The sequence below is a fragment of the Podarcis filfolensis genome, assembly GCF_964270895.1.
Source record: "Podarcis filfolensis genome assembly, chromosome: 4".
NCBI classification, from domain to species: Eukaryota; Metazoa; Chordata; class Lepidosauria; order Squamata; family Lacertidae; genus Podarcis; species Podarcis filfolensis.
In genome coordinates, this window is record NC_139607.1 from 27,931,777 (window position 1) to 27,948,026 (window position 16,250).

A 16,250-nucleotide genomic window follows, 5' to 3' on the forward strand; every position below is an offset into this window, starting at 1 on the left:
CATGCTAGTGGTTTTCTTCAGCCAAACATGCAATTTCATTGAAGTTCCCACCCAAGTAGCAGTGTGGTATCATAACAGCAGAACAGCCATGCCAGCAACATGCCAGCTTGGCAGAAAAACTCCCTAAGCACAAAGAAGGTGGGGCAAAGGCTTTTAAAGAGTGCATTCTCAGTGCAGATCCTGCCACTCTTCATTTGTTACAACTTGCAATCCTGCTTCTGAGCTATTGAGATGCCCATGATGAAAAATCCTGAACGGCTCCAAGTGCACACAATGCTGTTATAGCTAAGCTGATGTCAGAGTGCTTGGGAGCATAATTTAAGCCACTGTGGAATCCCCAGAGTAACACAGCACCTTTGAAGAGACTTCAGAAAGCACAACTACAGTGGTACCTCGGGTTACAGATGTTTCAGGTTACAGACGCTTCAGGTTACAGACTCTGCTAACCCAGAAGTAGTACCTCGGGTTAAGAACTTTGCTTCAGGATGAGAACAGAAATCGTGCAGCGGCAGCTCAGTGGCAGCGGGAAGCCCCATTAGTGGTACCTCAGGTTAAATACAGTTTCAGCTTAAGAACGGACCTCCAGAACGGATTAAGTTCTTAACCCAAGGTACCACTGTAATCCAGAATGCAGGAGCAAGACTGATGGGCACTTCCGTATGAAATCATATCACACCTGTCCTGCAAACATTACACTTGGTACCAACTTGCTTCTGGGCATCATTGAAGGTGTTGATGAAGACCTTTTCAAGGCCTAAAAGCCTTAGGTTCAGGATAGTTTAGGGACCACCACCTGTCCATATCTGGAGATTTATGGAGAAGACTTTCTCTGTTTCTTATCGACGGTGGAAGTTCAGTTGCCAGGGAACAGAGAAAAGTTGCCCCTGTAGCTGCATCTAAATTGTGGGACTCTACCCTAGGAACATATATAACTGTATGTTATAGCTGATTTCATTTGTTGTTAGCATTGAGTGGTATGCAGGCAACAGAAAGGACAGGATATACAGTTTTACGTAGATAAAATTAATTAATCAAGATTACATGCTAGACTATTTTCAGGGTTTGGAATTAATTGTGTTTATAATGTACAGAGAAGAAACCCAAATAATGAGAAATGCAGTGATTTCAGAAATACGAAATCTTATGCAAAAAGTATTGAATTGAGCTGGAGTTGCATAAGTACCCAAGAGAGGAAGATTAAGTTGGAAGAAATGACTTGCCCCAGCATCACACAGGGTGCCTAGGAAGCTATAAGGTCAATGGTATGTCACCAGAGTCTCATACACACTGTTGAAATGCCAACATACAACCTAGCGCTGTGTTATTTGTTAACTAGCTGGTGGACAGAAGCGTGTTATAGCAGTAGAGTGTTATCATGTCAGTGGAAAGGGCAGCACTGCTCCTACGAAAGCACATGCACAACGATTTTAATTTTTTTAAAAGATGCAATATGATTACACTACCTGCAACGACATCTGGTAGTACATCACTTCTTCTGATCGCAAAATGGGTGTGTTAGGTGTAGAGCCTCAAATTGCAAGGAGGGCAGGTTTGCAGGATATACGGGGGCGTTTACTAGGGCTGGGAGGCTAAAGAAAAGCAAAACATTTGCCCCTTGTTTCCCTTCAACCTTGGGTCCTTGAGAATCGAAACTGGGTCTAGAGTAGTGTTTCCCTAACTTGGGTCTCCAGCTATTTTTGGACTACAACCCCCATCATCCCTAGCTAGCAAGACCAGTGGTCAGGGATGATGGGAATTGTAGTCTGAAAACAGCTGGAAACCCAAGCTTGGGGAACACTGGCCCAATCCCCCAGCTCAAGATCAGTCACAATTTAAAAGAAGTTTGGGTAGGGAATTAGCTTTGGAGGCCACATTTCCTCCTAGGCCACTTCTACACACACACACACACACACACACACACACACACACACACACCTGTTATACAGTTATAGATTTTAAATATTTAATATATGAAAACACCATGTACAAAAGGCAAGGTCTCTCATGGTGTCTTTGCAGCATCCACTAGATCGTTCTGTAACCTTAATCAACCTTTCAAGAAAACCCTAAAACCACTGAAGTTCCTACCTACTGTGTCTCCATTAAAATATGGTTTTGGAAAGAATATCCTTTATAATGCTGCATTACACAACACTGCAAATATCAATGCAGAGGACCAATTCCTTCTGCACTCTTCAGCCGTGAGCTCCAGCAAGAGAAATCACGAAAGCTTTCCAAAGCTGAGGCCTGCACTGCCACCAAGTAGCAAAAATATGATCAACAAAAGCAACCGATCAAAAGAAAGAGAACAGGATAAAGCTTGAAAAGGAAGGGAATTAACAAACAGATTTGAAATGGGCATAGATGCAGGAGACATCTTCAGCAGCTGCTACAAAAATGCAAGAAATGTTTTACAGTGGTTAACCTCCTAAGAAGACACCACCTCTTTTGCGGTCAGTGTGTCTTTGTACTTCTAAGATAGGCAGGTAGAGATTAAAAAAAAACATGGCAGTAACCCAAGCAGCAATTTGGTAGCTTGGATTTCTTTCAAATTCTATCTAACTGACAGTGCACATTTGCCTAAAAGCAGTAAAGTAGTCTGGCGCTCTGCATAGCAACTTTCCCAGTTGGGAGATGAAGAGAAGGAGCTGTCAGCATCTGTTTCTAAAAAAGGGGAGTGATGAAGGGATAAAGGTTAAGGTAAAGGGACCCCTGACCATTAGGTCCAGTCGTGGCCGACTCTGGGTTTGCGGTGCTCATCTCGCTTTATTGGCCGAGGGAGCCGGCGTACAGCTTCTGGGTCATGTGGCCAGCATGACTAAGCCACTTCTGGCAAACCAGAGCAGCATACAGAAACGCCATTTACCTTCCCGCCGGAGTGCTACCTATTTATCTGCTTGCACTTTGACGTGCTTTTGAACTGCTAGGTTGGCAGGAACAGGGACCGAACAACGGGAGCTCACCCCATCGTGGGGATTCGAACTGCCGATCGTCTGATCAGCAAGTCCTAGGCTCTGTGGTTTAACCCACAGCGTCACCCGCATCCCTGAAGGGATACTTAAGCCAAAACTACCTTTCCCAGCTTCGTCATGCAAACTAACATTCTTTTTGTCAAAATCAAAAGATGACTTGTTTCAAAGTGACGTGGCACCTCTGGGCAATGGAGAAGGGCTATGAAGACATCTGGAAGAATTGCAAAGTGTCTTCCAAAGAGATAATCCTTAAGACGAGCTGCAGACAGATAAATCAGGCCTGCAGACTTGCCACCTGCCAAGTCAAATGCAAACTACCACTAGAGTATTATGATATTATACCAGCTGCTCTTTGCAGCCCTAGGCAGACAGTGTAAACAGGAAAGACCCTGGTGGGCTGCCATATTTTGCTGCCAGGCCCAAGATAAATGGATGAAATGAAAACTTAGGTTCATCCAAATGGAAACCCCACTATCCTGCAACAATGCAAGATCACAACATGAGTGTTAGGCTCTTTGCTCAGATGCGGGAGGGTATCTTGTCTGCTTGCAGGGTGTGCATGAAATGAGGCTAAGCTTACTAGCAACTCTGAGCTTCATCCCGAAAGCTCCTGAGAGGTCCAGTTTCTGTGGAATGATGATGTCACAAAAGGCCAAGAATCAGAATTTTCACAGCAAGTAATTCCGCGGTAAAGGGAAAGGTAAAGGTACCCCTGACCTTTAGGTCCAGTCGCGGACAACTCTGGGGTTGCGGCGCTCATCTTGCTTTACTGGCCGAGGGAGCCGGCGTACAGCTTCCGGGTCATGTGGCCAGCATGACTAAGCCGCTTCTGGTGAACCAGAGCAGCACACGGAAATGCCGTTTACCTTCCCGCCGGAGCGGTACCTATTTATCTACTTGCACTTTGACGTGCTTTTGAACTGCTAGGTTGGCAGGAGAAGGGACCGAGGAACGGGAGCTCACCCCGTCGCAGGAATTCGAACCGCCGACCTTCTGATCAGCAAGTCCTAGGCTCTGTGGTTTAACCCACAGCACCACCCAGGGAGCCTTGTGCAAAAACTACAATGCCAGATGGCTTCATGTGATTTGTTTTAAAAGAGAAGCACCTGACACCCACACCTGACGCCGAATAGCAGCAGCAAACAAAATCTGTTTATATCGTTATCACATAGTCTGGAATTTGGAAATTAAAGCCAGTCAGCCATGAGTCTGTTTGCTCCTACTAGCGTGGCCCATGATCACTTTCAGGACAGCAATGTGTTTCAGAAGGCAGCCAGGGCTGTTGGCACTGTGTAAAAATCGCTTCTAGTACTGGAAGAAAAAAATCCCATTCCTGAAGGGAACACCCACTCTGGAATTTGCTGAAGAGGAATACTTAAGAACAACCAACAGAAAAAGGAAGGAGTGGTCCTATTTTGTTGCTCCCTTCTTTTTGGCATTGTATTAGCAGCAGCCCCTGGACAGTAGCAATGGAAGGAATTCTTGAATGAAGAGGGTGGAGAAAGACAACATGTTCTTAGAATCCTTATATTTAAATATGAAACAGCTTTCCTCGCAGAGTCAGAAGACAGAATGTCTCCAATAAAAGTAGAGTTAAGCAGCAACTAACACCACACCGGTGGCAAAAGCCATTTTGGAGATCAGGAGATCAAAACATAGTTTCCAGCTTCTTGTGCTGCAAACTGTGTACCGGTAGTTCTTAAGCCTAGACATATTCCTCAAACCTCTCTCCAGCTTGGTTTTCATCAAGGTGAAGATGTATCTGGGCCATACCACTTTAGGCAAGAGTTCACATTGACTGAGCGCACATTCAAAAAAGGAAAATCTTCCAGAGAAAACTAGGTGTCAGGAAGAAGAGCTCTAGCTTAGCTTTCGCTGTGTGCAATTCTTGTTGCATGGAGAAGCATTCAAACAGGCTGAAGTCTTGACACAGGGCTACCACTTCAGCTATGAAACAGGTTAAGCAATTACAAAAAGATATTGCCTCCGTGAGTGCAGAAGGTATCTCTTATCACTAAGTAAGCATAACTCATTCCTGCACTAATGGGTTCTAGGGCAGAGAATGTTTCTTGTACCTCCCCTTTTAAAACATAAAAACACTGAAGACCCATAGCAACTAGCACCACCCTAGCAAAGGACAGATCTACTTCCAAAAGGAAGTCTGCAAGAGGTCCGCCATCACCTCGCCCCCATTAGTCACAAGTCAAACCATGCTGTGATGCTGCCACATCAACTATTTGCATGAGGTTTAAGAGCTGAAAATGAGCAAGGCCTGCAGCTAAGAAGTTCCTGTTTTGTTGCTGCGTGTTTGGGCAATAGGAGGAATCGCAGTGGACTAGAAAGGAACCAGTTTTGCACAGCGATTCATGAACACAGAGTTAAATTTTCAAAAGTAAGTTCTTTATGACTACCTAGCTTTTCAAAATATCTTAAGAACAATTTGCATTTTTTAAAAAGGCTATAGCGCCAACCCCCCACCCCAATCTATTGATCCACTACTGTAATGGCCAACAAAGGAACACAGTGGCTAACCTCTTAATTCTGAATAAGAAACCAGAAGTAAGCCACTGGATCTGACTGTGTCATCCCCAGAGTCCGTCCCCTTACCAGAGTGAATTCACTGTTCCTATCTTAGCTACAGTTTAAGCAGCACATCAGTTCTTACATTAGCTGGCATCTGGTTAAAACTAACCAGGTTTCTCACTTAACAAACTGGTAAAAAGGATCCTGGATACGGTCCTGAACACAGATTAACTGTACCCGAGTACTGTACACAGTTAAATCTTGAATACAGGAGGCAAATTTGCTGGAATGAACTGGAGTGAATTGTTCCAACTCTACAGATTGGCACTAAAATCACAAACTGTTTAACATGAGTTAAACAAGGAGGTTTCTCAGCAACGTTTTCTCAGCACAGTACTCAGCACTCTTCTGACAATATACTCTACAAACTTTAGAGCTCATGGGGGGGGTGGGAAGCGGGTAAGCCTAACAGAAATAAAATTTTTTAAAGCATCTTAGAAAAACATCACCATGCAGCTTGAGCCTTGAACAAAGTACTGTTCTTCCCGGATCTCAGCTTAGCTTTAAGTGTATGGTAATGTGTCTGCGTAAACGGCAAAAGTGTTCCCAAGAGCACCACAAACAGAAAGGGGAAGCTCTCAGCCACAATGTTTATCCATCTTCTGAGTGGTAACAACAATATATTGATCTCCCCAACACCCTCGTGCAAGTACAATTCAATTAAAATGGAGGTGACATTGTATTCCTGCGTCCAGTGGTACCTCAGGTTACGTACGCTTCAGGTTACATACGCTTCAGGTTACAGACTCCGCTAACCCAGAAATAGTACCTCGGGTTAAGAACTTTGCTTCAGGATGAGGACAGAAATCACCCAGCGGTGGCGTGGCGGCAGCAGGAGGCCCCATTAGCTAAAGTGCTGCTTCAGGTTAAGAACAGTTTCAAGTTAAGAACGGACCTCCGGAATGAATTAAGTACTTAACCCGAGGTACCACTGTATAGCTAAACTGTTGTTCAAGGGGGAAAGCAAGTGGCAAGCCTGGTCTTACAGACATAAAGGCCAAATCTATTTCTCTCCCCTTTCCCCAAACTGACTTCCAACAAGCTGGGAATGCCGTATGGGAACATCCCATTCATTTGGCCATTGGCAATGCTATTTTCAACTTACATGAAGGGAGATAGATCCCTGCCCCAAGGAGTTTACAATCCAGAGATCATCAGTCAGGGACACAGCAAGGAGAGAAGAAGCAAGACTAACAAGGGATGAGCGCATACAATCTCTGCCCACCAGCTGTGTGCAAAACACCCACCCACACCCCCCCCCCCATCAGTAGGCTGCAAACAAGTCTTGCAACTGCTTTCCAATAGTCACCATAAATGGTGTAAACCAGACAAGCATGAGGTAATCAAGAAACGAAGCACAAGCACATAAAGAATGAAAGTGCTGTTTTAAAACAAATTCCTCTGCAAATGCCAGGTTGCAGAGATCCAATCTCAGCTAATGCTTCACTACTCACAAATCCTTTTTTCAAGCCCCAAATAAAGAACTTCCACTTCATCATTTAAAACAATAGTGGCTGCAGCTAACTATCAACAAGACTTCAGTGTTAATATTTGCTCTTCTAACATGCACGAATATCCTTCTCAGCTGCTCTGGAAGTTTCTCTTACTCTGGTGTCCTTCCAACACAATAGCTATATTGGCAGAGGCACAGCAATTCTTCATGTATTCACTACACAATAGATCCATACGAAATGCTTAGAGATCTTCCATACTGAGGAAAATGGAGTCTCAATTATCTACTATAGGTCCAATATAGCTGTGCATCAGAACTGGAAAACTCTCAAGTATGTGGGTGCCATGTGTTACCAATTAGACTGTTTTATTACTGGCTTCCTTTTGGCTACGTCTAACCTCAAATCCATTATTTACCTATTCTCCAGTGCCGCATACCACAACTCAGCAATGATGAGCTAGCCTTTGTATTTGGACTTACAGTTCTAGATTTTTCGATTTTGGGACGTCTCAGGGTTAGAGTTTCTGATCGAGACTCCATATTCCTTCCAATTAGGCAATGTAGTAACACTGCATTTAAGAAAAGTGCAATGGTTTTTCGCAGGGAACAGCCGGTTCCAGGGAGCGAGCAATGAAACATGGGCATCGGACTTCACCATCTCCAATACGCATGTTAGGCTTGCAAGTGTGAAGGCACTGCACATTAAAATCTCTTTGTGTGCACGAACTTAGGCCACCAAGGTAGAAAAGCTTTCGGTCCAGCTTTCTCCTTTGATGTGCTAACCTCACCCATTCAGGAAGATGCATTCAAATATGCTATCCCACAAACATTATTAACTGACTTGGTTCACTGCCGTGGGATTCTTACTTCGTCAATAATCAACATCTGAATCAGGGTTAAGGTTCTCCATGCCTAGGAAAGGTACTAGACAAATACTATCTGGTATCTTCCCTGCCAAAGGTACTTTTGAGAATTGCAATCACCAGAAAACAGCTGTTCATATATAAATATCTCAATGATAACAGATCAAAAACATGTAAGTTTAGAGTCTAATCAAAGTACAGTGGTACCTTGGAAGTCGAATGGAATCCGTTCCGGAAGTCCATTCGACTGCCAAAACGTTTGGAAACCAAGGCGCAGCTTCCGATTGGCTGCGTTGGACATTCGGCTTCCAAAGAACGTTGGCAAACTGGAACACTCACCCCCAGGTTTTCGGCATTTGGGAGTCAAAACGTTTGACTCACAAGGCGTTCAGGATCCAAGGTATGACTGTAATTCATAAAAACAGACATGATCCATTGGGGGCAGGGGATGACGACACGTAAGTGTTGAAGCTATGACAGGAAAATTGCAATATATGTGTTATTCATGAAGATTCTATAGAACTCATTATTTTGGAATGTTATCTTCTTGCCTTCACCCTATATGCACTGATTTAGATAGGAGAACTGGTGGCGCTGTGGGTTAAACCACAGAGCCTAGGACTTGCTGATCAGAAGGTCGGTGGTTCGAATTCCTGCGACGGGGTGAGCTCCCGTTCCTCGGTCCCTTCTCCTGCCAACCTAGCAGTTCAAAAGCACGTCAAAGTGCAAGTAGATAAATAGGTACCGCTCCGGCGGGAAGGTAAACGGCACTTCCGTGTGCTGCTCTGGTTTGCCAGAAGCGGCTTAGTCATGCTGGCCACATGACCCGGAAGCTGTACGCCGGCTCCCTCGGCCAGTAAAGCGAGATGAGCGCCGCAACCCCAGAGTCGGCCACGACTGGACCTAATGGTCAGGGGTCCCTCTACCTTTATGTTGACTTGGGGCCAGGGTAGCCAAAGTTGTGACAGCGGCTTCAGATGCCACCCACTCAGGTAAATTACCACATAAATTGGCCATATCATCTCATATCCAAACATAGAACGGCCAACTCTCAGGTGTTGCCATCTGAACTGGCCAGGAACTACAGCTCTGTGAAGGCAATTCCTTAGGAGATATTCCTAGTTCCTTTCTTCAAAATAAAATAAAATCACAGCTTCTATTTTTTCCAGTAAATGGACAACAGCTCTCCCACCCATTGAGTTCACATTGACTGAATTCACAGCCACTGTATTCATGAGGACTGGCCTGTTCTCCAATTGGGGAGGGGAGTGGGGGATAAATGTTTAGTTCCAACATCAGTGACAAGGAATCCCCACCCCCTTTACGTTCATTCTCACGGTCCCAACATGACCCTGGTGGATTGAAGCTGGCTACTCACTTTGAGGCATCCTACGCTGCCCCCAACTTTCAATTGAAGTGAAACAAACAACCGACAAAGAGCTGAAGCAAAAGGCTTGGCAACTGGCAAACATACATGCAATTCCTGTTAACTGCATGTTAGACAAGGCGGCACGCAATCTCCTTTCTTTGAGATATATTTATTGTAGCCTGTTCTGAGTGTTTACCAAAGAACATTTTTGCACAGGATTCTGAACACATCACACGTAACCGGTCTGCACAAGTGAAGACCATCCTCTGAAATTCTACAGACAGAATATGACTTAGAATCATAGAGGATACTGTAGGGTTGGGAGGTATCTCAAGGATCATCTAGTCCAACCCCCTGCAATGCAGCAATCCTGCCAACAGGCATCCCTGGTTGGGCTTGAACCACCAACCTTCTGGTTAACAGCAAGATGTACTGACCCACTGTGCCGAGGGGCATGTGACTTTGCGTAGAAACTCGCCTCCTGTACAAAGATACAATTCACCCGCTTTTGCCCCTGGATTTGGCATGTGGCCCCTGTAAGGTTGCCCAGAGAGCAATGTGGCCCTCTGGCTGAAATTGGTTTCCCCACCCCTGCTTTACCAGGTGACCCACACACAGCTAGTGTGTTTAGCTTATGGGCCACAGATCTCCTATAGGTTTGTGCTACAGTCTCTGTCCCCACCCCCCATATGGGTCGATCTAACTTTAAAGGGAGAGAAACAGAAGTGAGCCTGGACTCGACTGGACAGTTCAAGGGACAGTGATTTCTAAACAAATCAATTCACATTCGAAACATGTGCATAGTACCCGTACGCCAGATTTTTCTCCCCACAAGAAAGCAAGCTTCTACCATTAGTGAAGGATGCAATTTAGAATGCTGGCCCAAGCTGCAGGAAAGTATGAATGAATCACTGTGTCCCAGGCTCTGGCTCATTAACCTTTACTATAACAAAGCTATAACAAAGGCGGCATTTTTTCATCTCCGCCAAGCTAAGCAGTTGGCCCCTTATCTCTCTCGCCCTGACCTAGCCACTGTGATCCATGCGACGGTCACCTCCAGACTGGATTATTGTAACTCGCTCTACGTGGGGCTGCCCTTGAGACTGACCCAGAAACTCCAGCGGGTGCAGAATGCCGCGGCGAGACTCCTTATGGGGTCTTCGCTGCGAGACCACATTCATCCGGTGCTATATCAGCTGCACTGGCTCCCGGTGGAGTACAGGATCAGGTTTAAGGTACTGGTTTTAACCTTTAAAGCCCTATACGGCCTAGGACCCTCGTACCTACGGGACCGCCTCTCCTGGTATGCCCCACAAAGAAACCTACGGTCTGCAAATAAAAACATCCTGAAGGTCCCAGGCCTCAGAGAGGTTAGGCTGGCCTCAACTAGAGCCAGGGCCTTCTCGGCTGCGGCTCCAATCTGGTGGAACGCTCTGTCACAAGAGACTAGGGCCCTGCGGGACCTGACATCTTTCCGCAGGGCCTGCAAGACAGAGTTGTTCCACCAGGCCTTTGGTCAGGGCACAGCCTGACTCCCTCCTCTGGTAACCTGCACAGAGTTTTGCTTAATGGTTGCCATCAACTTGATTTTAATTAATTTTTATAGTGAAATATTTTTAGAATGTTGTTTTATTTGATTGTTTGATTATTTGAATGTTGTTAGCCGCCCTGAGCCTGGCTTCGGCTGGGGAGGGCGGGATATAAATAAAATTTATTATTATTATTATTATTATTACTATTATCACTTTATAGGAATGCTTACACAGCGCCGGTATAGCACCATTGTACTCACACTTGCAGAAATGCAATTCCACCAGGGATTACAGGGATATGACTATAGATTAGTAATATAAAGCATCTACTTGCATGCAGAAGGCCCCCAGATTCAATGCTCAACATCTCCAGGTAAGGGGTCTGGGAGAGCCTGCTGTCCGAAACCCTGGAGAGCAGCTGCCAGTCAGTACTGACAACATTGAGTGAGATGGACCAGTGGTGTGACTCCATATAAAGTGGCTAAGATAGCTAGGATAGCTCAGTCGGTACATTATGAGACTCTTCGGGTTGTGTGTTCGAGCCCCAGGTTGGGCAAAAGATTCCTGCGTTGTAGAAGTTTGGACAGCTAGATGATCCTCGCAGTCCCTTCCAACTCTACAATTATGTGAATCTGAGGCAGCTCCCTATGTTAGAGGACCAAAAAGCAATCTAGCTGACTCATCCTGGCATACCCAAGATGTTGGATCAGTCACCAACAGATCAGAGCAAAAAAAATATTGCTATGGTAGATGTGCTATGCAATAGCAGGAGTAACTGATCCTTCTAGCACTGAAAGAAGCTCACGTGTCCAGAGTAAGCAATTTGACTAGGATGGAAATGTCATGCCAGTACCAAATACAGTGGTCATTCACACTCTGAAAATGAACCAAGTTAGTCCACCAATATTTCCCAAGGACAATATTTGGGAAGATCCTGTCTTTCTCCTTTCAGTAAATGTTCTGATTCCACCGCAAGCTTCTGGGGTTACAAAACTGAGATTATTGCCCCTGGAGTCAGCGTCTCCCATTCAGTAGGCTATTACCAAAATAACAAGGGCAGTATTTTGACCAGTTAAGAGATCAAGAGAAGGCTATGGAATTGCATACTCCCCACCCCTGTCTCCTCCACAGCAGAACTCCCCGTTATGCACCTAAACCATGCAGCATTACAAGAGCAAGGGGTTAATGTGCCAGGTGGTCACTGGGTCTTGCAGAGCACTTTTCAAGGGGCTTCATATGACCAAAGCATCAGCTGATCATTGGTGCTCTGAGGGTCATTCCTTTGCCACACAGTTTGAGTTCAACCTCAGCAAGCAACAAGAAAAGGATCACCTGACAATATAGTTAACATAATGTATTTGAGCAAAACGTAATTGAGGGAAGTTGAATTGGGGTTACTGATACAATATTAATTTGAAGGTATAAGTTAATTTAAGGTAACTATATCTGAAGAGTAATGAATGGGAATAACTGAAGGACAACTGATTTGGAGTAAGATCTGTTAGGAAATGAACTGAGGGTTTCAATGGAAGGTTACTGATTTGGGCTGACCTGTGGTAGGTTGCAAACTAATTTAACAATTGAACCATACTGATTTGGATTGGAAATTGATTGGCTTGCCTCTTTTGACATTTAAATTCTAACTCTGCATCTATAGGTACATATTTGCCATGTAATTATGTGTTTATGGACTGATTCCCCAATTTTTAAAGACTTTTTGGTGTCCCTGATTATGGCCCCTAGGAGAGGAGGCCAAAGAATTTGGTAGGATCCAAGAATTAGAATCTTGGATTATGCCCTGCAGGCCAGAACCAAGACAGAATGCACTTTGTAATAATCTTTACCAGCAACAACCCAGTTAGTGTGATAATCCCGGAGCATGTACGTAGGGCAATGGCAAAAGTGGGAATTGAAAACTTCAGGCTACTTTTCACACCCTATCCATGCAGTCTAGAGTTTCCTCACGTACCACAGGCAGCGATGTTTGTTATTATTATTATTTGCGGGAACAGATGTTATGGGAAAGTATCCTGACCAGATGACATCTGCAGAAGAGGAAATGCTGCTACTTAGGATCCTGGGAACTTTGGAATCCAGAAATGCACAAAGTATGCAATCCTTTCAGCTTCTTCCAGAAGTGTAAACTTCGCGAGGAAAAGGAGACGGGTCATACACTTTCACGATGGAAAACTATTAAGACAAGACAACCTGGGTAGCAGGTGCTTAGGAGACCTGATTAGGCCACGACATACAAATGTTTTAAGAACATACAGTGGGCATTTGCAGCAGGGAGCACCAATGTTTCTCACAGTGTGCCCACTGCAAACATGAGCGCTACACAAAATGTGAAGCAGCGGAATGGGAACCAACTGTCAGAAGTCTCTGTCTGCTGGGTGAGGGTGACCTTATTTTAAAGAGCAACTGAGCCATGAACTCTCCCACAAGTTCCAACAGACCCCACTTGTTTCAGAACATTTCAAAGAATAGATGCCACAGTTCCACAAGAAAGCCCTTTGTGAAACTCTCCACTTATTAGCAGCAACATGCAGAAAAATAGGCTTGTAAATAGTCACTTGCCTGCAAAGGAGCTGCCTCCACACTAACTGGAAAGCAGGGAAAGTTTTATGTCCATTTTTGCAAGTGTTTTTGGCTGTTTACTTGTATTTTATTGTCTAAATAAACAGCCAATGAAATTTGGCAGGATGGATGATATATAAATGTAATAAATAAAATGAAAATATTGGAAGTAGATTATGAGGGAGGTGCACACTATTTGAGGCACCCTTCAAGGCTCGGTGTACACCTAAGCAGTTGGGACTTCTACTTTCGATGTCACAAATGTGCATTTGGAAAAATATATGTATCATTTAAGGTAAACGTGTAAAGCACCAAAATAAGCTATGAGTGTGCAGTTGTTCACCAACCCTAATCTGAAGGTCTGTGATGGAATGTCCTCATGTCAGATGTTCTCCTGTCTTCCTTTGCTCCAAGTCTAATCACTTGAGAAGCCAAGCATCATCACCCAACTTAGGTGAGCAGATAAAAAGTTCTGCAGGCTAGTCCTTGTTTTAAGGGAGTTGCTTGCAAGGCTGCCTTCAATGTTTCCCCCCCAATTTTTTTTACTGGTTTTCACAACATTATAAACAAACAAACAAACAAACAAACAAACAAACAAACAAACATGTAAGACAAACAAACATAAATCATAGCCTTATTGAAAATTACACTTGTTAACATTGTTAAGTGACTTCCTCGCTTCCCCTTGGTTGAATTTCCATGCATGTCCTTTTAACGGTTTTCCAAATCACAGTTCTTACAAAATTTAACTTGCACATTAACATCCTTAGATCTTCACATTATGAAATTAAACATATTAATTCGACACTTAACATAGATAAAATCCTGAGCCAATAAGGCTGCCTTCAATGATGTCGCCTTGCAATCCGTGCAGAATTGGGAGAGGGGAGAACAAGCCCAGAAACGCCTCGCCTCACTTCCCAGGATAAGGCTACCTTAACCGAACTCCTTATTCACTGCTTTTCAACTTTAGAAAGTCCCCGCTCCACCCCGTGCGACCGACGGGAGGCTCCTTCTTCGAATGCAAAAGCATTCCCCCCCCCCCCCGCCTCGCTTGCAACTGCGGCGCGGAAAAGTCCTGCCAGCCCCGGTTTGCAACATCCCGCCATTCCTCCATGATCCCTTGCGCCCAGAAACAAAACAGAACTCTCGTCTCAGCTCCCTTCCAGATGCGCTGAAGTCCAGGCGGCTTCTTTCCCAGGCAGCCCCTCTTCTCCACCCCACCCCACCCCGCATCTCTTCCCGCGTGGCTCCCCCTCCCCCCCCTCGACCAGTTCCCGTCCCTTAAATCGCGCCCGCCAGCCCGCCGCCACCGCAACCTCGGCGCGCCCTCTGGAGAGAGCGCACAGTCCCGCTCTCGACGCCGCCGCTGCTGCAGGAGGGCGCGGCGGGCTCATCCCCGGCTTCCTGCCTGCGGGGATGCCTTTTGCCCGCCTGCGGGGAAGTTGTTCGGGGAGAGGAGGCAGGAGGCAGAGCGGGAAGGAGACTGGGCAGGGCGGCGCACGGAGCCCCCCAGCCGAGTCCTTTTGCATTAATGAATGGGGAAAGAGCTCGCTCGCTCGCTCGCTGTCAGCGGCGGCTTACCTGTTCGTCACGCCGGCCGCCACCCCCAACATCGCGGCGGTGGCGAGGAGGCAGGGGCGTCCCCGAGCGAGCCCCGCAAAAAGCGCGCTGCGTCTCCTCTCCACTCCTTGCCTCCTTCTCGCAGGCGAGTTCCGCGCAGCAGCAGCAGCTGCAGGCGGGGCCGCCCCCGCAAGGCAGCACAGGAAGGCCACGCGGGGGGAAAGGGAGGGAGCCAGAGAGCCAGGCGGCGGCGGCAATGGCGCGTCACCGGCCCAAGCACCCTTTGCTCCAGCCCCCTCCGCCGCCGCTTCCTCCCGCGGGGAAGGAGAGGGAGAGGTGCGCGCCGGGGGTGGCTCGCGGGCGGCCTCGCTCGGCCCCACTTCCCGGGGCTTCCGGCTCTCCAGAGGCTCCGATTCCAAAAGCCCAGTTTCTTTTGCAACGTGACCCCCCCCCCTTTTTAGCAGTGTGCTTTTTAAATATATATATATAAAAGCGAGCGCACCGCCCAACGGGCAACAGCTGGAAGTCGCCGTGTGGTCCGTAAGTTTTTAGAAACGGGGGAGGTGAATGGCTTTGGAAACGGGCCACACACAAAAAAGGTAGGCTAGCGCTGAGGAGGACAATCTCGCCGCCTTACTTTGCTCGCCCCTCAGGGCCGGCTCAATACATTTGGGCACCTGAGGAGGACCCCAGAATGGCTCCCTGCCAGGGAGGAAAAGGTGAGGGGAAATTGAAATCAGAAACAAGGCGGGGGGGGATATCTACATGGGCATTACGCTGCCCCTGTGTCTCCCCCTGCGTCATAGGTTGGTTGGTCCTAATCTCCCCCGCTCCCCACTTTTTTTCTCAGGACCCTCGCTTCAAGGGCACCCTTTCCTCAACTGCCTGAGCCCTGTTCTGTAGCCTCCCCTTGTGACCATCAATTATCTAGTCCAGTGTTACCCAAAGTGGGCGGTACTATCTCTTGGGGGGGTGGGATAACCTAGGGGGGCAAGGCAAGGGGGCGCTGGAGATGTAAATAACTACCAAACTTTGAAAAGCTGGTATCACTAGACAGCTCATCAGTTTTGTTGACTTAATTAAACCAGTGCTTTTGTCTGGGGGGACACATACCCCTAAACATTTTGTGAAGCTTTGTACTTTTGTCCATTTACTGTATTTATTTTTCCCTTTTCGAACTATAAAATGGTAGTTTTCTTGAGTCAAAATGAGAGTACCCCTAAACCTTTTTGAATTAAACTAAATCATTTTAAGTGGATTTTGAGTAAATGTGCAATTATTCATTGTTATTATTTTGAGTTTTATTCTGTTGTTATCTTCCTTAGTGGGTCATGCAAA

At 46.1% G+C, this 16,250-nt stretch overlaps 1 protein-coding gene across 2 annotated transcripts in view; it reads right to left on the reverse strand.

Annotated features, from left to right (window-relative positions):
• The window catches only part of LIMS1 (LIM zinc finger domain containing 1), a 75,678-nt gene extending 59,849 nt beyond the window's left edge, over positions 1 to 15,829 (reverse strand). Inside the window, exon 1 of one of the 2 annotated variants that reach the window (XR_014547239.1) lies at positions 14,934 to 15,162. Coding sequence is in view for 1 of the 2 variants with exons in the window: in XM_083610880.1 (XP_083467006.1) it covers positions 14,934 to 14,965 (32 nt within the window). In the remaining variant the exon portion in view is untranslated. Of the gene's footprint in view, positions 1 to 14,933 lie in introns of both variants that reach the window. The other variant, XM_083610880.1, reaches the window with a different exon arrangement.
• Positions 15,830 to 16,250: the final 421 nt, after the last annotated feature.